The 22,057-nt window shown below is 41.9% G+C and overlaps 1 protein-coding gene across 2 annotated transcripts in view; it reads right to left on the bottom strand.

The window, feature by feature from the left end:
- Nucleotides 1-4,174: 4,174 nt before the first annotated feature.
- LOC140713618 (dysbindin-like) overlaps nucleotides 4,175-22,057 on the bottom strand; it is a 232,272-nt gene continuing 214,389 nt past the window's right edge. For both annotated transcript variants that reach the window (XM_073023950.1, XM_073023951.1), the window contains 2 exons: nucleotides 10,688-10,831; nucleotides 4,175-4,827 (listed from right to left, as the gene is read on the bottom strand). In XM_073023950.1, the coding sequence (XP_072880051.1) occupies nucleotides 4,595-4,827; nucleotides 10,688-10,831 (377 nt within the window). In that variant the 3' untranslated portion in view covers nucleotides 4,175-4,594. The remainder of the gene's footprint in view (nucleotides 4,828-10,687; nucleotides 10,832-22,057) is intronic.

Below are 22,057 nucleotides of genomic sequence, written 5' to 3'. Positions count from 1 at the left end.
GTTGAGTTATTAATTCTCCACTAAATGCAATGGGGCTTGCTATTCTTGGAGGGGAAATGTGCATTTAATAACAAAGACCCAGATAAAGGTCTGAAGTGGCCTAGTTCTTGAAAACCAGGCAATAGACAATAGGTGCAGGAGTGGGCCATTCGGCCCTTCTAGCCAGCACCGCCATTCACTGTGATCATGGCTGATCATACACAATCAGTACCCCGTTCCTGCCCTCTCCTCATATCCCTTGACCCCATTATCTATAAGAGCTCTATCTAACTCTCTCTTGAATGTATCCAGAGACTTGGCCTTCACTGCCTTCTGGGGCACAGCATTCCACATATCCACCACTCTCTGGGTGAAAAAGTTTTTCTGCATCTCTGTTCTAAATGGCCTACCCCTTATTCTTAAACTGTGGCCTCTAGTTCTGGACTCACCCATCAGCGGGAACATGCTTCTTGCCTCCAGTGTGTCCAATCCCTTAATAATCTTATATGTTTAAATCAGATCCCCTCTCATCCTTCTAAATTCCAGTGTATACAAGCCCAGTCGCTCCAATCTTTCAACATATGACAGTCCCGCCATTCTGGGAATTAACCTTGTGAACCTACGCTGCACTCCCTCAATAGCAAGAATGTCCTTCCTCAAATTTGGAGACCAAAATTGCACACAATACTCCAGGTTGGGTCTCACCAGTGCCCTGTACAGCTGCAGAAGGACCTCTTTACTCCTATACTCAATTCCTCTTGTTATAAAAGCCAGCATGCCATTAGCATTCTTGACTGCCTGCTGTACCTGCATGCTTGCTTTCATTGACTGATATACAAGAACACCTCGATCTCGTTGTACTTCCCCTTTTCCTAACTTGACTCCATTTAGATAGTAATCTGCCTTCCTGTTCTTGCCACCAAAGTGGATAACCTCACATTTATCCACATTAAACTGCATCTGCCATACATTTGCCCACTCACCCAACCTGTCCAAGTCACCCTGCATTCTCATAACATCCTCCTGACATTTCACACTGCCACTCAGCTTTGTGTCATCAGCAAATTTGCTAATGTTACTTTTAATCCCTTCATCTAAATCATTAATGTATATTGTAAACAGCTGTGGTCCCAGCACCGAACCTTGCGGTACCCCACTGGTCACAGCCTGCCATTCCGAAAGGGACCCGTTAATCACTACTCTTTGTTTCCTGTCAGCCAGCCAATTTTCAATCCATGTCAGTACTCTGCTCCCAATACCATGTGCCCTAATTTTGCCCACTAATCTCCTATGTGGGACTTTATCAAAAGCTTTCTGGAAGTCCAGGTACACTACATCCACTGGCTCTCCCTTGTCCATTTTCATAGTTACATCCTTAAAAAACTCCAGAAGATTAGTCGAGCATGATTTTCCCTTCATAAATCCATGCTGACTCGGACTGATCCTTCTACTGCTATCTAAATGTGTCGTAATTTCCTCTTTTATAATTGACTCCAGCATCTTTCCCACCACTGACGTCAGGCTAACTGGTCTATAATTCCCTGTTTTCTCTCTCCCTCCTTTCTTGAAAAGTGGGACAACATTAGCCACCCTCCAATCAGCAGGAACTGTTCCTGAATCTATAGAACATTGGAAAATGATTACCAATGTGTCCACGATTTCTAGAGCCACCTCTTTAAGTACCCTGGGATGTAGACCATCAGGTCCCGGGGACTTGTCAGCCTTCAGACTCAACAGTCTATCCAACACTGTTTCTTGCCTTATATAAATTTCCTTCAGTTCATCCTTTACCCTAGTTCCTTTAGCCACTATTACATCTGGGAGATTGTGTCTTCCCTAGTGAAGACAGATCCAAAGTACCTGTTCAACTCATCTGCCATTTCCTTGTTCCCCATAATAAATTCACCTGTTTCTGTCTTCAAGGGCCCAATTTTGGTCTTATCTATTTTTTTTGCTATTCACATACCTAAAGAAGCTTTTACTATCCTCCTTTATATTCTTGGCTAGTTTACCTTCGTACCTCATTTTTTCTTGGCGTATTGCCTATTTTGTTATCTTCTGTTGCTCTTTAAAAGCTTCCCAGTCCTCTGGTTTCCCGCTCATCTTTGCTATGTTATACTTCTCTTTTATTTTTATACTGCCCTTCCCTCGTCAGCCGCGGCCACCCCTTACTCCCCTTAGGATCTTTCTTCCTCTTTGGAATGAACCGATCCTGCACCTTCTGCATTATTCCCAGAAATACCTGCCATTTTTGTTCCACTGTCTTCCCTGCTAGGGTATTGTTCCATTGAACTTTGGCCAGCTCCTCCCTCATAGCTCCATAGTTCCCTTTGTTCAACTGTAATACTGACACATCTGATTTTCCCTTCTCCTTCTCAAATTGTAGGTTAAAACATATCATATTATGGTCACTACCTCCTAATGGTTCCTTTACCTCAAGTTCCCTGATCAAATCCAGTTCATTGCACAACACTAAATCTAGAACTGCCTTCTCCCTGGTAGGCTCCAGTACAAGCTGTTCTAAGAATCCATCTCGGAGGTGCTCCACAAACTCCCTTTCTTGGGGTCCAGTACCATTCTGATTCTCCCAGTCACCCTGCATGTTGAAATCCCCCACGACAACTATCATTACCTTTGCGACATGCCAATTTTAACTCTTTATTCAACTTACACCCTACATCCACACTGCTGTTTGGGGGCCTGTCTCTTGTTATACAATTTTTTGTTATACGCTGTATAACAATTTCTTGTTATACACTGTGCCTTGAAGTATTCAGCCCCTAATCCTTTGTTCACATGATACTACAACCAGTGATTTTGATTAATTCAACTGAGAATTTTTATTTGTGAATCACATGCTCCTTTTTCACAGTAGAGTCCTAAAATGGGGAAAATTGTAAAGCATGAAAAATAATTCAAAAGCTGAAATGTCAGCAGTTCAAAAGTATTCATTGCTCTGTAGCTGAACCACCTCTTTCAGCTATTACAGCTAGTAATGGTTTTGGATAAGTCTATTAGCTTTGCACAATGTGATGGAGCAAGACTTGCCAATTCCCCTTGCTAAATTGCTCAAGTTTAGTTGGGGTTAACAGCAATCTTGAGGTTTTGCCAGAGATATTCCATCAGTTTAAGGTCAGGACTCTGGCTGAGCCACTCAAGGACACCGATTTTGTCCTGTTAAAAGATGAACTTCCTTCCCCAGTTGAAGTTTTCTGGCAGATGCTAGCAGGTTTTTATCCAGGATCTCTCTGTGTTTAGCAACATTCACCTTCCCATTAATCCTTGACCAGATTTCCAGTCCCTGCTGCTGAAGAGCATCCACATAGCATGACACCATCACTACCACACTTTACAGTAGGGATATGTTACCTGACTGATGCCACATGTACTGCTTAATGTTGAGGCCAGAAAGTTGCACTTCAGTCTCATCTGAGCACAAGACCTTCTTCCACATCTTTACAGTATCATCTAAATGATGCTTTGCAAAGTCTTTATGGACATGCCTTTTTTTTTTAGCCAGGGCTTCTTCCTTGCCACTTTTCCATAACTGTCCTTTTTTTGTGCAAGACAGAGTGACTCGGCTTCACAGTATCCTCTCTCACAAGTGCCATTCTTCTTTGGCATCTGGACAGTCTGGCCACTTTTTTCACTTCTTACAGAGAGGATGTATTTATTCTTATGAATTCATTGAAAATTGGTAATTCTCCAATTTTCTACAGAACAAATTGGGTGAGTTAGTATTGCACTTGATGAAAGTTAGCATCATTACAAAGGGGATGGATTCTTCAGAAGCCTCACGATTTTGGTTTTAAATTTTTAGTAAATTACTGACAGGTTTTGGAATTTTTCTTTTTATTTGACATGATGCAATGTTTTGTAGATTAGCTCAAAAATCACATTTCCATATATTTTAAATTTAGAAAACAACAATAAAATGTGAAAATAGTTGTGGGTGCTGAATACTTTTTCAAGGCATTCTATAAAGCAGGCACTGTTTTGAGTAAGCTCCTGGTACTTCACTTTCCCCATCTTTTTCCAGTGTTGCTAACTAGATTGTTGCTGAGAAAATCAAAAACCCCAAACTACTTCAACACTGAGAAGCATAGCTTCCAACCACCCTTGTGTTCTCTCCTGGAGGCATCTTTCAAACTTTGTCTTGCCTGTTCAAATTAAAAATTGAATAACAGCAAAGCAGTATTGTAAAACTCTTTTATTCACTGAATGTTAAAGTGCACAACATTTTTGTCAGAATTCTAACAATTATATTGTAGGGGGTGGAACACACAAGCAGGCAACTAGTATCTCTTGTACAATATGTACATTGAGAATGCATAACTGAAATGTGCTGAACAGGAATAGGGGAGAAGTCATTAGTCAAGCCTTAGAAAATGAGCTTTGTACTTGAAGAAAACGGGTAATCAGTTATAACTTGATATAGTATGTATATATAAATTACCAATGTTAATCTTCAAGGGCACTGGGTAATAGGAATTTGCTTATTCAAATTAGAAAAGGTAAAACGTTCTGAATTAGCTTTGTTAAATCTTTCTCACAGTAGAGCCGTCATTCTGTATTATTCAGTTAACTTTCGAGAACCCATGTGAAATAGTCTCTGTTACTGAGAGTCACTGTCAGAGTTCTCTTTTGGATTTGAGTTGATTGCAACCAGACAGGTGTCTATTTGAACTTCCTCTTCATCAGACTGGACTAGAGGTGTGTTATTTTCACTTGCACTGTGGCTGGCAGTATCAGCAGAGATGGAAGAGAGAGAGGATAATTTTAACCGTAGCTCAGCTTGGCTTGGCACTTGAAGCGTTATTTCACTTTGATATGGCTCAGACTCGGACCCTGTAAAAATACAATTTCACCAAGAGTGATGGCCTGTTGCTCAGCTGAAGGAAAATTGTTCCCACTGTTAGTGCTTTCAGGGAAAAGGTGGGTTAAGCAAACTCACCTCAGCAAACTACCCAAACATTTTATACCAACATTGCAGAATTCTACAAAAATATTTTAACATTTCAAAAGTTAACATCGCTAAATTACATTTGTAGATTAATTGTATCTTGTACATTTTAAAAAGGAAACCTAACAGGTGATAGAACTATGGCTCATTTCACAATCATTTGCCAACTGGTAGATAGCTCATCAATTTTAGATTACATTACATATTCTTTCAAAACCACAAACTAAGATGACGTTAGTTTTCAGAAGTTAATAGATGTTCAGTATGGTAATATAAAATGACCAATGCAAGAACAATGTGGCTTTTTATTAAATTGAAGTTATATTGTTAAACACTCAATCGTGTATACTGATGTCGATTTCAAAATGTTTAACAGGATAGAGATGTTTGGAACTCCCTGAACACTGAAGCACCTGTTACTTGCAATAGGTATCCTGGACTCCATTGTCAACATTGAATTAATTAATTAGGTGTAACACTGTCCAAAAAAAAGGGAGCAAAGATAAAGCTTTATAGTCAGTGGACTGCCAAAGGCCAGATTTTTTTTATCAAACAACAGGTCGCAAAGTATCCTGTGGGGAGACACCTGTAAAAACAGAAAACTAAACAGAAGGCATAAGTTGATAGTAATGTTACTATTTAGAGGTAAATACTGAAGAGTGAGACCAGCAGGGTACAGGATAATACTAAACAAAATGAGATGGAGATTTTGTATGAATTAATTTGAATGGCTGTCATCCCTAAACATTATGGGCAAGATTTACTGTTGGAAATCTGAAAGGCCTTACGAACCAGATTCCTGGAGAAGTGCAGATTTATTAGTTAGGGAAGTTACAAATGTTAGATGGCTTACCTTTGACAGTAACTCCTAGGCCAACATACGTTAATAAAGGAAAGGGCCAGCAAGAAATGAGAACAATGGCCATGCACACCAAAGGACTCAGTGGTGTAGGGTAAAGGACATCTTGAGCCATTTAAGGATAGAGGGCCAATGATGAAATCATTAAAAAGATAAACACGATTGTTTGCAGAGGACTTAGGGCCTTGAGGTAAGTGAGCAAAGGTGTAGAAGAAAGAAGGGATTAAAGACTGGTTAGCAAATAGAAGATTGAGGCAGTACATAGCCAAAGCAGGATAATGTCAGAGTAAGAATCGGTTTTAACTTTGATATAAACAGACCAGTTCATATCTGAAAGGTAGTGAGCTTCTAGCACCTATTTACTAGAATTAACATAAGAACAAGCCTTCTTAAATGTAACATTAAAAAGAATCTGGCTCTTTGCATAACTCATGTGGCAAAAGTTTTATGTTAGAGGAAAAAAACCTGGTAAGTTGACCTCACTGCAGTCTACTTCAGAGCAGTGCAAACTATTCAAACACATAGGAGGACAAGATTCATATCATCAAAGTAGCCATAGATAACTAACAGATAAAAACAGCCACAAATAACTTAAAGCCTACTTATTTTCCTGAAGTACTCTGGGATACCTTGAAACAGTGAAGGGTGCTAGAGAAAAGGCTTATCCTTTTTTTTTAATGGAAATTCTTCTGATCACCAAAGCCTATAGTATAGCCTTCCAGCTAGCAGAGAACGAACCACGGGAGTCTGTCTACTTTCTTATTCTTGCTGGGAAGTCTTTGCTAAATTAGCTTGGGGAAGTACATTGGAAGAAATAAGGTGACAGAAGAAAAATGTACAAAATAATGAGCATTCTACCAAGACATTATTTAATAACTGGCACCTTGATTTCGAAAACCAATTGACCTCAGGAGCTATCTGCTACTGCCATCATTTCTCATAGGCGTAGCTGGCTTTGCCCAGTGCCAGAGTGGATGAAGCCACTCCTCCTAAGGGCATAGAAAACCTCGCTGTTATCCAGAGAGCGAGGAGAGCAAACATGTAAACAGAACTGCACAGTGAAAGAAATCACATCCTCCTGTCACTAGTGTGGTGGCACTGGTCCTTACTACCACATGGTGGCAGACCTGCACCATTACAAGGGGTTGAGAGACGCAACATATTAGCCAGAACCATTTTTGTGCCAGTTCTAACAGGATCTTAATGCAAGTTACATATTCTCCTCTTCTCTCCATGACTCTGGTCTGCTCAGTTTCCCCTTGCAAATTGTCAAAGATGCAGCACTTGTCCCTTTCTGTTCCCTCAGCACCATCCAGGGACCTAAACAGTTCTTCCAGGTGAGGCATAGATTCATCTTCCCCGCTTAAACCTGGTCCAATGCATTTGGTGCTCACAAAAGTGGTGGCCTCATTGTTGATAAGACCAGGCATAGACTAGACAAGCATTTTGCAGATCAGAGGGGCACCATTCACAATGGCCAGTAGGAGTTTCCATTTTTGACCTGTTTGTCTTCAGCCTTTTTTACTGCTATGGTGAGGCCATAAGCAAGCAAAAGAATGATACCTGTATGTTGCACTTTGGTAGCCCATAACCCTCACTCATACTCTTAACTCCACCCAGGTTCTCTCGTGCTATCCCTCCCCCAACCCCCATTACCAAATCAGGATGGGTAAACACTTTGTTGAACACCTCTAGTCCACAATGGTAATCCCAAGCTTCTAGTTGTGTGTCACTTCAATTTTTATCCCAACCCCACTCTGGCTATCGATGCCTGATGTAAGCTTGAGGAACAGCATCTCATCATCTTTCCAAGCACACTGAAGCTTCAGATAAGCAATAATGAATTAAAACAATTGCAGTTCTCTGTCCAAGAGCTGCAAAAACTCTTAATTTTTTCAAGAAAAAGATCAATAGATTATTAAATATTAAGGAAATCAAGTGTACAGAGGTAATGCTAAGGCAAAAGATTCATAAAGATCTTAATAGCAGAGCATAAAAGTAACTACTTCTAAACACAAAACTCAACTTCAAAGGGTTTGTATTTTGTGTGCATTTGATATTAAAAAGCAAAATATATACTTCAGAGTAAGTGAATGGAATTAAAGCTATTGAACAATCACTGAATAAAATTTCTATACATCTACAAAGGAAGACTTGTGTAGTTTGAATGTTTCCCACTGCAATTAATAATTAAGCTATTTCATGCACCAATGCTGAGCTCTCAATTTTCTGAACTTTAAAGGCACAGTGGACTTTAGATTCAAACTCACTTGGTCCATTTCAAACACCTCTCTTCCCTTTCTTGATTTCTCGGTCTCCATCTTTAGCTGTCTACTGATATTTTTATAAACCTACTGTCTCATAGCTATCGTGATTATACTTCTCATTGACTGAAGCCCTCCATTGGTTGGGATGTTGCATCCCAGCTAACAACGTGATATGCGAGTCAGGGCAGTCTGATATGTAGAACAAGCTGCTGCCAACATAGAAGGCTTTACCTCTCCACTCAGCTGAGAAATCCAAACAAAATTGCCGTTTGGCATTAAACTCAAAGTGGGACTGCCTTAGGGAATCCTGCTATGGATTTTTCCTCAGGGTTACTTCTTGAAGCCTTCCCCATGAGTGGGTATAGCTGCAAGGCAGCAGAGGTTTGAGATCACACAGTTCTCCTCTTCCTAGATTGCTGTCAACCATGGCTGACGAACCCCAATTACTTGAAGCAACTGGTTTAAGGTGCCAGTAACCCTTTCTCCTGGTGTTCTGCCAGGCTTAGTAGCTAAGCCACACGTGAAGGCCAGGAGCTGGACTTGGTTCTGAGAGGCTATTTGATACACGTGTTCCTTCTCCATACTTCATTTTCAACACAGAATCAGCATTAATAGTTCAGTTCATTGGTGAGACTACCACCTCCGGCTATAACAACCTTAAGAAACCTTGTCACTTGTAAAACTGCCATTCCCTTTTCTTAGGTCCTCTGTATCTGTTCCAGGATGAGGCTTCTCTTTCCAGAATATTCTTCTTCAAAGAATGGGGTGTCCCTTCCTCTACCATTGATACTGCCCTCAACCACACCTCCGTTTCCCAGATATGTGAGCTCACTCCATCTTCCTTCCACCTTAACAGGGTTAGAGTACCTCTTGTTCTTACCACCTCATGAAACTCTGAGGTGTTAATAATAATCAGCACATTATTCAATGCAACTTCTGCCATCTTCAATGGGTTTGACACCTGACACTCTGCTTTCCGCAGGGATCACTCTCCATAATTTCCTTGCCCATTTGTCCCTCCCCACTGATCTCCCTCCTGGCATTTATCCCTGCAAGTGGAAGAAATGCTACACCTGCCCATTCATCTACGTTCTCACCACCATTCAGGGTCACCTATTGTATCTGGTGCTCCCAGTGTGACCTCCCGTACATCAGTGAAACCTGACATAGACAGGGAGACCACTTAGTCGAGCAATTTTACTCTGTCTGCAGCAAGCAGGATTTCCCCGTGGCCAACCATTTTAGTTCCACTGCTCATTCCCATTCTGACATGTTGCTCCATAGCTGTCTCTACTGCCACGATGAGGCCACTTGGGTTGTATATGGATAGCCCCCAACCTGATGGCATGAACATCAATTTTTCTAACTTATGGTAACTTCCCCCCTCCCCCATCTCTTTTCCCATTCACCCCTTCTGCCCATCACCTCCCTCTGGTACCCTTTCCCCTCTCCTATTAGATTCCTCCTCCTTCAGCCCTTTATCCTTCCCACCTATCAGCTCCATTCCTCTCCCCTCTCCCACACACCTACATTTATCCTCACATCCTCAGTGGGCTTCACCTATCACCTTTTAGCTTGTGTTACTTTCCCCCCCCCAAAAAAAAACCTTCCTAATGTTCTTTCTTTACAGTCCTGATGACAGTAGTAGTACCTACGTCAGGCTCGAGTACAACTCAGTGTTGAACAAAATCGTGCCCACAGTCAGTGCGGATTGGAAATAACATTTCCTTCTCACTGACAATCAACACTGGCTCACTGCTCAACTCTCACTACACCCACAATTGTGTGGCTCAAATGTCATCTATAAACTTGCAGATGACACAACTATTGTTGGCAGAATTCCAGATGGTTGAGTGGTGCTGCAACTACAATGTAGCACTCAAGATTGTATACTTCAGCAAGGGGAAGTCAAGAGAATACACACCAGTCCTCATCAATAGAAAGAGTGAGCTGGGTGTAAATATCTCTGAAGACCTATCCTGGGCCCAACATAGTGATATAATTACAAAAAAGGCTCGATAGTGGCTATATTTCACTAGGAGTTTGATTTGACTTGATTTGATTTCATTTGATGTCAGCAGGCCCTCACAAATTTCCACAGAAATATCATGGAGAGCATTCTAACTGGTTGCTTCACAGTCTACAATGGAGGGACATTGCACAAGACTGGAAAAAGCTGCAGACAGTTGTAAACTCAGTCAGCTCCATCATGGGTACTACCCACCCCAGCATGGAGTACCCCTTCAAAAGGCGATGCCTCAAAAGGGCACCATCCATTATTAATCACCCTGTCATCCAAGATGAGTCCTCTTCTAATTACTAATATCAAGGAGGTGGTGCAGGAGCCTGAAGACATAGTGTTTCAGGGACAGCTTGTTCCTCTCCTCTCTTTTTATAATACATACATATTGTAATTTATCATTTTTATTATGTATTGCAATGTACCGCTGCCACAAAATAACAAATTTCGTGATGTTAAACCTGATTCTAGGTCTTGGGCCTTGGCCTGAAATATCAATTTTTGATTCCTTTCTGCTGCCTGATCCGCTGAGTTCCTCCAGCATTTTGTGTGTGCTACTCTGCATTTCAAGGATCTGCAAAATCTTTTGTGTTTATTACCTAATACTGATGAACTTTCATTATTGTCTTCTCCACTTGAGTTGAGAAATACATCCAGTGCTTCCTGATCAGACACATCCATTAGGTCCATCTGCTCCAGCATATCCACATTAACCTCCATAGATGACATGCTTCCAATGGGCTCTGGGTAAACAACAAGCATAAACCTGATTAAAATAAACACCAAAACACAAAAGAACAACATGATTTAATCTAATGTGTGGTATAACAGGATTGAAATGGTCGCTTATTTAGTTCCAGTTATGTATTGTTATGGACAATACACTTGAAGGTAACTTTGCAGCTCAGCATTTATGGCAGAGTATTTCAAATTTTGCATTGTGCTGCAACAGGTAAATGGGCAACAATTCAAATCTCTCAGAAATATTCCAACATCCTAACCTAGCAGGATGCACGATACTGAATGGATAGTTTTATAGCTGCAGTTTTCCATTATGAATTAGTAATGTGAATTCATTATACAGGGAGGTGAGAAGCTAATGTTTAATTCTTCCATTATAAAATAAGTGTTAGTTTCTAGAAAAGAATGTCTTAGAAAAAGACAATTTTAGTGAAATGTTTTTAAGCACAATGTAGCTCTGGTAACAAGTTTCAGGTGTTTAGATTTTAGTTCATTTTGGGATCTGTGCATACTCTGTCCCACAGTATCGTCACACTTTCAAGAGGTACAGGATTGAAGTAAGGTCAACTGCTAGTAATATTACCCTTGGGGTATTTTGCTTTTAGTGCGTGTCTCTGTGAAACCGGTGCTCTCATACTTCTGGTTAAGCTATCTTGAAGCTATTTAGCAGCAAGCTATTTAACTTCAAATAAAACTATTTTTAGATATGACAAACTACATTTAGCAGGTTAAGTATAAAAATGTCTCATTGTACAAGCATCAATTAAAGAAAGAATGTTGTTGAGAGATCATAAACCCTTAGGACAATATTCCAGTTATTGGTGCCAAAAAGAACTAAGGAAATCAACAGCTCTTTTCATGGGATGATTTTCTATAATGCCTCTTGCCAGAACTGTAACACTGCCAGAAACAAATCCAAGTGGATATAAATTTCCCTTTTCCACAATTTTATTCACATTTAGATATTTCAGAAGAAGGGAAGGAACAGGCATTCTATTACCTAAAGGCACCTCACTAAAAGCAAGTAGTAACATTATTTTTGCTTACAATTTTTTAAGCTCCAAAAGTTGTGCCTTTTTTAAATGGGGGTGGGGGAGTGTTGCAGAAGAAACTTTGTTTTTGAAATGACCATCCAAGGCTTCCGAATGGCTTCTTAGAGGCAGTTTTAAAAACAATGAAGCAATTCTCTTTCCATTGTTACGAAAGATGAACAACTCTGATGGGCAGAAGGGTGCAGAGTCGCCCATGCCCCCCCCCCCCCCTTTGGAGAATCGCAAATCGCTACTATTTCGATGCTGCTAACAAGGAAGTAAGAGAGACAAAAGGAAATCTGCCAGGGCAGTTGTTATTGATAACAGCTCATGAAAGTTAATGAGAGAGACACACAACTAAGAGTTACCCAGGGTGGATCGTCTCCTACTAACAAAAGAAGAGCGGAACCATTGATTACTGCTATTGTCTTTTGGAGAAGGATTGTTTACTTGGTACTGTTCTATTTATTGAAACCCCTCAGGGGGCAACCAGAGTGGGCTGGTTTGATGGGTTACATCATCCCAACCTGACTGACACCTGAGACCCCGTGAGTGGGGATAAAAGTGAGGTCTGGGGTAACACCCCTCAGACGCACCAGGAGAAATGCTAGTGAGCATCAGAACCCCCACGAGACAGGGTGGGAGACCGGAGACCGAACGAAGGGTCCGTAAATTTTAACTCACAGTGTTTTGTAGTGAGTGTGTGTGTCCACCCTTGTCTGGGTGACGAGTCCACCACGGAAGAACGGTCTAGCTAAAGGACGGAGAGGTCATACGTGAATGGCCACAACAACAACGCATCGACGGATCAAGATCGTAAAGGAAGGTTGGCAAGATAATAGCTGTTACTGTTCACACGTTTTCTCTCTCTCTCTCTCTCTCTCCAACAATTGCAACACCTCGACAAACAACTACAGCAGCCTGCATGAACTGAACTGAACTTTATATTTCCATCTGACAATTCATTATCCCCTAGACAACAATAGAGCTTGTTTCATTAGTGATTATTATTATACCCGCACTTTTAGGTTTTTTATTGCTGACATATATTATCTGTATATTTGCATGGATATTATTTTTGTATATTTTTATTAATAAATACTGTTGAAAAGAGTATCACCAGACTCCAACGGACACTTCTAACTTTGCTGGTAAGACACCCAGTTACGGGGTACGTAACAAATTGGGGCCTCGTCTCGGGATTTGATACCAAATTGGAGGGCCAGTGAATCGGGCTATAAGTCCAGACTTTGATCTGGTTGCGTGGGTAACCAGACGGGAAACCAGCAAAGATGGACGTAGACGAATTTACACAAAACCCAACTTTGAAGGCGCTAGAGGATGCCACAAAGACGGACTTCGTAAATATTGCGAAAGGATTAAATCTCACAGAGGTGAAGTCGTCCATGAAAAAGTGGGAGATGCAGAGGGCCATAGCTCAGTATTATATTGAGAAGGATGTGTTTTCGGCTGAGGTATTGGAACATATCCCTGAAAAGGTACCAGCTATTGGGATGGTTCAGTTAGAGTTGGAAAAATTGAGGCTGGACGCGGATCAGAAGAAAAGGGAGTATGAGCTCCAGCTAAAGGAGTTAGAGGCGAAAAGGGAGAAGGAAAGAGCTGAAAAGCAGAGGGAGCATGAACTTAGGTTAAAGCAGCTGGAAGCAGAGGAAAGGGAGAAGGAAACAGCTGAAAAGGAGAAGGAGAAACAGAGGCAGCATGAGCTGGAAATGGAGAAGTTAAAGCAAGAGAGAAGAGTACCAGAAGTTAAAGCAAGAGAGAAGAGTACCAGGGGCAGACCGAGAGGAGAAGTTTAATGTTAGTAGGGAGTTAGTACCTCCGTTCAAGGAGACAGATGTTGATAGTTATTTCTTGCATTTTGAAAAGGTGGCAGTGAATCAGAAGTGGCCCAGAGAACAGTGGGTGGCGTTGTTACAAAGTGTGTTAAAAGGGAAGGCACAACGGGCATATGCGGCGTTGTCCATGGACGTGTCTGCAGATTATGAGGAAATAAAGCGGGCCATCCTTCGGACCTATGAGTTAACCCCTGGAGCATATAGACAAAAGTTCAGAGATTTAAAGAAAGTGTGGAATCAGACGTATGCAGAGTTTGCCTATAAGAAGGGTGTGCTCCTGGATCGCTGGTGTGCAGCAGAAAAGGTGGAGGAGGATTTCCGGCGTTTCAGAGAGTTAATTCTGATTGAGGAATTTAAAGGTTGTGTTTCGGATGATATCCGGATGTATTTGAACGAGAAGCCGAATAAGTCAGAATTTGCCAGGTTCGCAGATGAATATGCCCTAACCCACAAGACAAAGTTTTCCTCGAATAAGAGTTACCAGAAAGACCATAGGGACGGTAGAGAAAGCCCGCCGGCTGAGGTAGAAAATAAGCCGGGAGCTAGTGGTAAAGGTAAGGAGGAAGAAAGGCAGGCTGGCAGGAGGGTTCCTGGCTTGACCTGTTTTAATTGTGGAAAGGTTGGTCATATTGCATCTAAGTGCTTTGCTCCGAGGAAGGAGACAGGAAAAGGAAAAGCAGCAGTCCCTACAGGGTGTATTGTGTCGATCAGCAAATCGACGAGAAAGGCCCAGGTAGATAAAATATGAGAGGGGCGTGAGAAATTTATTTCAGAAGGGATCGTGTCTGTGAAAGAGGGAGAAACCCCAGTTCCAGTGAGGATCTGGAGAGATACTGGAGCTGAGCAGTCATTGATTCTCAGTAAGGTACTATATTTTGGTCCTGAGACTGGAGAGGTAGTTTTGAGAGGCATAGGAAAAGGGACAGAAGCTGTACCTTTGCATGGGATCATTATAAATTGTGATCTGGTATCTGGACCAGTTGAAATAGGGGTGCGGTCAGAATTACTGAGAGACGGCGTGGACGTCCTTCTTGGTAATGATTTAGCAGGGGGTGAGGTATGTTCAGCCGTGAAGCTGACGAGCAAGCCTGTAAGTGTTGAGGACCCGCCCCTAGGTTCCAAGATCTATCCCGCATGCGCGATCACTCGCAGCATGTCGAGAAAGGCAGCTGAGAAAGAGACCAGTTTAAATCAGTCCAGTATCGATTTGGCTGAGACGTTTTTACCGACCCTGTACCAAGAGGGGTTAGGGGATGGTAAAACGGAGAATAGGAAGGTGAAAGAGAGTAAAGGAGAGGAGGTAGACCTACCCTTAACCAAGAAGGAAAAGCACAGAGTAAAGATGAGAAACAGATAAGGCAGTTAGAAGGTCCAGGATGATCTGTCTGGCTTGACGGAACTGTTTGAAGAAGTTGAAAAATTGAAATGTGTTCCCGATAATGATATAAGGGCAGTTCTAGATGAAAAGGATGCCGTTACCTTGAAGGAGTCTGCTGGGTTAACAGATGAAATTGTTTTAACCCACAGGGTTGAGTTTACTCCGGATGGGCCCAGAGAGTAACTGGGAGGATCAGGGGAACTTAGAATTTGAAAAAGGGATGGGTATGGAAAGCCTGGAAGAGGCAGATGTCCCATTTGAGTGTGTTCAAGATGTGGATGCACATGGTACTGAACCTAGTAATGAAACTCAGGAAAAGTCTGAGGTATCTGATTTAGTTGAAAAGGAATGCAGTCCTTTTGGGTCAGATGGACTTGGTTCAGTGAAGAAAGGGTTAACCTTGGTACCAGTGGGAAGTGAGAATTCTCAGTTGTTTGTGTTAGAAGGTGTGTTAAAAGTTAGTGAGGAGATGGGAGCTGGTGATGTGAATATTATTATTGAAGGAGAAGGGAAAAGTGTAGTTCCTAAATTGAATAAAGAAAATTTAAAGTCTGGATTGGTTTCAGAAGCAATAACCAGGCTGAAGGAACAATGGCTTGTTAACAAGGTGCCTGTGAATCAATTACAGTTTGTTTTGGAATTTAAAGGTAAACAACTTGCAGATGTTAAACTGAAAACTAATAGAATGAAGGGTCCTGAAGATAAAACTAATGATTTGCTTAAAAATAAAGAATTGTGTGGAAGTTCAGAAGATGGGCTGTTTGGAAAACATTGTTGATAAAATAACTCCTATGAAAGGAGTATGTGAAAGCCTATTCCACACTGGTGAGCAAGCTAACCACGTGAGAGTTAAATGGAAAAGAGGCAAAGGTTGACAAAATGCCACTTTAAATAACAGGATCTGGTTTTGAGGGATTTAGACAAAGCATGTAAATAATAAAGACAACACCATGGAAGATTGACTGTTGAGTTTAAAAGTAAAATAAAGATTAGTATTTGCATAAACTTTTGTAATGTACTACAGAATAATCACACGTGTATTGGTTCACATTTTGTAATATACACTTAAGTTAAGATCACAACTCTTTAGTTTTGTTTTGCTGAAGAAAAGGAATAAAAATAGGTGGTTATTAAATTGGAGTCTGATGCTACATGAATTTATTAAGATACAACATATTAAAGGAAGTGATAATGTACTCGCTGACTGCTTATCTAGATGCTAAGTTGAATGTATATCTGTATTACTCTGTAGTTAAAAAAACTCTTTTGTATTGTGTTAGATTCTGTAAGACTCTGTATTAGTTAATTTTCCCCTTTGGTGAAAATTCTTAGAAGGATGGGGGTGTTACGAAGGATGAACAACTCTGATGGGCAGAAGGGTGCAGAGTCGCCCATGCCCCCCCCCTTTGGAGAATCGCAAATCGCTACTATTTCGATGCTGCTAACGAGGAAGTAAGAGAGACAAAAGGAAATCTGCCAGGGCAGTTGTTATTGATAACAGCTCATGAAAGTTAATGAGAGAGAGACACAACTAAGAGTTACCCAGGGTGGATCGTCTCCTACTAACAAAAGAAGAGCGGAACCATTGATTACTGCTATTGTCTTTTGGAGAAGGATTGTTTACTTGGTACTGTTCTATTCATTGAAACCCCTCAGGGGGCAACCAGAGTGGGCTGGTTTGATGGGTTACATCATCCCAACCTGACTGACACCTGAGACCCCGTGAGTGGGGATAAAAGTGAGGTCTGGGGTAACACCCCTCAGACGCACCAGGAGAAATGCTAGTGAGCATCAGAACCCCCACGAGACAGGGTGGGAGACCGGAGACCGAACGAAGGGTCCGTAAATTTTAACTCACAGTGTTTTGTAGTGAGTGTGTGAGTCCACCCTTGTCTGGGTGACGAGTCCACCACGGAAGAACGGTCTAGCTAAAGGACGGAGAGGTCATACGTGAATGGCCACAACAACAACGCATCGACGGATCAAGATCGTAAAGGAAGGTTGGCAAGATAATAGCTGTTACTGTTCACACGTTTTCTCTCTCTCTCTCTCCAACAATTGCAACACCTCGACAAACAACTACTGCAGCCTGCATGAACTGAACTGAACTTTATATTTCCATCTGACAATTCATTATCCCCTAGACAACGATAGAGCTTGTTTCTTATTGATTATTATTATACCCGCACTTTTAGGTTTAGTATTGCTGACGTGTATTATCTGTATATTTGCATGGATATTATTTTTGTATATTTTTACTAATAAATACTGTTGAAAAGAGTATCACCAGACTCCAACAGACACTTCTATCTTTGCTGGTAAGACACCCAGTTACGGGGTACGTAACACCATCTATTACAACACATCCAATACCGTGTGATGGAAAAGTTTATTCATCTCACTATTTTAAGGTAACACTTCTGAGTAAAATCTGTGCATTAGAGAATAATTAAAGTGACAAAACAAATTAGAATGCTGAATTCTTTGTCAATGACTACTAAAGAAAATCCATAGGCTCCTGTGTCTGGATGGTGAGTTTGGTTAAGATGGTTTAGGTGGGAAAACGCCCAAGTAAAGTTCGTAGCTTAATCTCATATTGCAATGAAACATTCTATGATACTAGAACAGCTACGTCTGCACCAGGTGCGTTGAGCTGCAGCTCCTTAGGGACCGCGTTAGGGAACTGGAGATGCAGCTCGATGACCTTCATCTAGTCAGGGTAAGTGAGGAGGTGATACAGAGGAGCTATTGGCAGGTAGTCACTCCAGGGCATGGAGAGGCAGCTAGGTGGGTAACAGTCAGGAGAGGGAAGGGCAAGAGGCAGATGCTAGAGAGTACCCCAGTGGCTGTCCCCCTTAACAATAAGTACTCCCGTTTGAGAACTGTTGGGGGAGATGGCCTACTTGGGGAAAGCAACATTGGCTGTGCCTCTGGCACAGAGTCTGGCCCTGTGGCACAGAAGGGTAGGAAAAGAAGATGGCAGCAGTGATAGGGGGCTATAGTTCGGGGGTCAGACAGGCGATTCTGTGGATGCAGGAAAGAAACAAGGATGGTGGTTTGCCTCCCAGGTGCCAGGGTTCGGGATGTTTCTGATCGTGTCCACGATATCTTGAAGTGGGAAGGATTGTGGTACATATTGGTACCAACGATATAGACAGGAAAAGGAAAACATACTACAGGGAGTTAGGAAGGAAGTTGAGAAGCGGGACCTCAAAGGTAGTTATCTTGGGGTTACGGCCTGTGCCACGTGACAGTGAGTATAGAAATAGAATGAAATGGAGGATAAATGTGTGGCTGAGGGATTGGAGCAGAGGGCAGGGATTCAGATTTCTGGATCAATGGGACCACTTTTCGGGCGGGTGTGACCTGTACAAAAAGGATGGGTTGCACTTGAATTCCAGGGGGACCAATATCCTGGCGGGGAGGTTTGCTAAGGCTATTGGGGAGAGTTTAAACTAGAATTGCTGGGAGGTGGGCACCAAACTGATGTGACGGAGGAAAGGGAGGTTGTCTCACAAATAGAGAAAGCTTGGAGACAGTGCGAAAGGGAGGATAGACAGGTGATAGAGAAGGAACGCACTCAGACCTATGTGTTGAGATGTGTCTATTTTAATGCGAGGGGTATTCTGAACAAAGCAGATGAGCTTAGAGCATGGATCAGCACTTGGAGCTATGATGTTGTGGCCTTTACAGAGACTTGGATGCTGCAGGGGCAGGAATGGCTACATCTAATGCCAGGCTTTAGATGTTTCTGAAAGGACAGGGAGGAGGGCAAAAGAGGTGGGGGCATGGCACTGTTGATCAGGGATAGTGTCATGGCTGTAGAAATGGAGGAAGTCATGGGGGGGGGGGTTGTCTATGGATGGCTCTCTATGGGTGGAAGTTAGGAATAGGAAGGGGTCAATAATTCTACTGGGTGTTTTTTTATAGATCATCCAATAGTAACAGGGACATCGAGGTGTAGATAGGGAGGCAGATGCTGGAAAGGAGTAATAATAACAGGGTTGTTGTGGTGGGAAATTTTAATTTCCCCAATATTGATTGGCACCTCCCTAGAGTGAGGGATTTAGATGGGGTGGAGTGTGTTAGGTGTATTCAGGAAGGTTTCTTGACACAATATGTTGATAAGCCTACAAGAGGAGAGGCTGTACTTGATTTGGTATTGGGAAATGAACCTTGTCAGGTGTCAGATCTCTCAGTGGTAGAGCAGTTTGGAGTTAGTGATCACAATTCTATCTCCTTTACAATAGCATTGAAGAGGGATAGGAACAGACAAGTTAGGGAAACGTTTAATTGGAGTAAGGGGAAATATGAGGCTATCAGGCAGGAACTTGGAAGCATAAATTGGAAACAGATGTTCTCGGGGAAATGTACAGAAGAAATGTAGCAAATGTTCAGGGGATATTTGCGTGGGGTTCTGCATAGGTACGTTCCAATGAGACGGAAAGGATGGTAGGGTACTGGAGCTGTGGTGTACAAAGGCTGTAATAAATCTAGTCAAGGAGGAAAGAATAGCTTACAAAAGATTCAAAAAACTAGGTAATGATAGAGATCTAGAAAATTATAAGGCTAGCAGGAAGGAGCTTAAGAATGAAATTAGGAGAGCCGGAAGGGACCATGAGAAGCCTTGGCGGACAGGATTAAGAAAGACCCAAGGCATACTACAAGTATGTGAAGAACAAGAGGATAAGACGTAAGAGAATAGGACCAATCAAGTGTGACAGTGGAAAAGTGTGTATGGAACCGGAGGAGATAGCAGAGGTACTTAATGAATACTTTGCTTCAGTATTCACTACGGAAAAGGATCTTGGCGATTGTAACGATGACTTGCAGTGGACTGAAAAGCTTGAACATGTAGGTATTAAAGAAGAAGATGTGCTGGAGCTTTTGGAAAGCATCCAGTTGGATAAATCACCAGGACCGAACGAGATATACCCCAGGGTACCGTGGGAAGTGAGGGAGGAGATTGCTGAGCCTCTGGCGATGATCTTCGCATCATCAATGAGGATGGGAGAGGTTCTGGAGGATTGGAGGGTTGCAGATGTTGTTCCCTTATTCAAGAAAGGGAGTAGAGATAGCCCAGGAAATTATAGGCCATTAAGTCTTACTTCAGTGGTTGGTAAGCTGATCGAGAAGATCCTGAGAGGCAGGATTTATGAACATTTGGAGAGGTATTACATGATTAGGAATAGTTGGCGTGGTTTTGTCAAAGGCAGGTCGTGCCTTACGAGCCTGATTGAATTTTTTGAGGATGTGAGTAAACACATTGATGAAGGTAGAGCAGTAGATATAGTGTATATAGATTTCAGCAAGGCATCTGACAAGGTACCCCATGCAAGGCTTATTGAGAAAGTAAGGAGGCATGGGATCCAAGAGGACATTGCTTTGTGGATCCAGAACTTGCTTGCCCACAGCAGGCAAAGAGTGGCTGTAGATAGGTCATATTCTGCATGGAGGTCGGTGACCAGTGGTGTGCCTCAGGGATCTGTTCTGGACCCCTACTCTTTGTGATGTTTTTAAATGACCTGGATGAGGAAGTGGAGGGATGGGTTAGTAAATATGCTGATGACACAAAGGTTGAATGTGCTGTGGATGGTGTGGAGGGTTGTCAGAGGTTACAGCAGGGCATTGCCAGGATGCAAAACTGGGCTGAGAAGTGGCAGATGGGGTTCAACCTAGATAAGAGTGCAGTGGTTCATTTTGGTGGGTCAAATATGATGGCAGAATATAGTATTAATGGTAAGACTCTTGGCAGTGTGGAGGATCAGAGGGATCTTGGGAGTCTGGGTCCATAGGACACTCAAAGCTGCTATGCAGGTTGACTCAACCATGGGATTGAGTTTAAGAACCAAGAGGTAATGTTGCAGCTATATAGGACCCTGGTCGGACCCCACTTGGAGTACTGTGCTCAATTCTGGTCGCCTCACTACAGGAAGGACGTGGAAACCATAGAAAGGGTGCAGAGGAGATTTACAAGGATTGGGGAGCATGCCTTATGAGAATAGGTTGAGTGAACTCAGTCTTTTCTCCTTGGAGTGCCAGAGGATGAGAGGTGACCTGATATAGGTGTATAAGATGATGAGAGGCATTGATCATATGAAATGTCAGAGGCTTTTTCCCAAGGCTGAAATGGCTAGCACAAAAAGGGCATAGTTTTAAGGTGCTTGGAAGTAGGTACAGAGGAGATGTCAGGGGTAAGTTTTTTTTTACGCAGAGAGTGGTGAGTGTGTGGAATGGGCTGTCGGCAGCGATGGTGGAGGTGGAAACGATTAAGAAACTCCTGGATAGCTACATGGAGCTTAGAAAAATAGAGGGCTATTGGTAAGCCTAGGTAGTTCTAGGGCAAGGACGTGTTCGGCACAGCTTTGTGGGCCGTAGTGCCTGTATTGTGCTGTAGGTTTTCTATGTTTCTACTAAATAAAAACACTTACTTCCTTAACTTCAATTCTACTTTGTCTTAAATATATATTCATGACTCTACTTTTGCTGAGAGCTGGTGCATTTCCCTGTAATTAAAAATAACTTATTCTTCTGTTAATAATATAAATGTCTTGAAAACGAGCTCAGTTTTACTTTCTGCATTAGAATGTGCTTATCCATGTGGACCACCTACAAGCATCTCAAAAAGTCAAATGCTTTCATCTGGAGGACTAGAGTGCCAGGATATTTTTAAAATTAATAGATTTAAATGCAGAAAAATTAAGGAAACATTGAAACAAAGAATGGAGAATGAACACAATTGGTTGAATAAATTATCAAAACCATAAATTAATATGAAATTAATTAACAAATTACAAATAAAGATTTGTCTGCAATAACAGGTAATAGTTAAAAGACAATATTGGTATTACCAATGAATTTAGTGAAGGAAAATACAATTTCAGTGGAAAGTTCTCCTCCACCCCCAAAGCCCCACCATTATACTGAGGGAACGTGATGTCTCCCTTGGATAAGCACGTTGCT

The sequence above is a fragment of the Hemitrygon akajei genome, chromosome 20 (genome assembly GCF_048418815.1).
Source record: "Hemitrygon akajei chromosome 20, sHemAka1.3, whole genome shotgun sequence".
Classification (NCBI taxonomy): domain Eukaryota; kingdom Metazoa; phylum Chordata; class Chondrichthyes; order Myliobatiformes; family Dasyatidae; genus Hemitrygon; species Hemitrygon akajei.
Note: the sequence above shows the minus strand (reverse complement) of the source record. Positions and strands in the feature narration are given on the sequence as shown.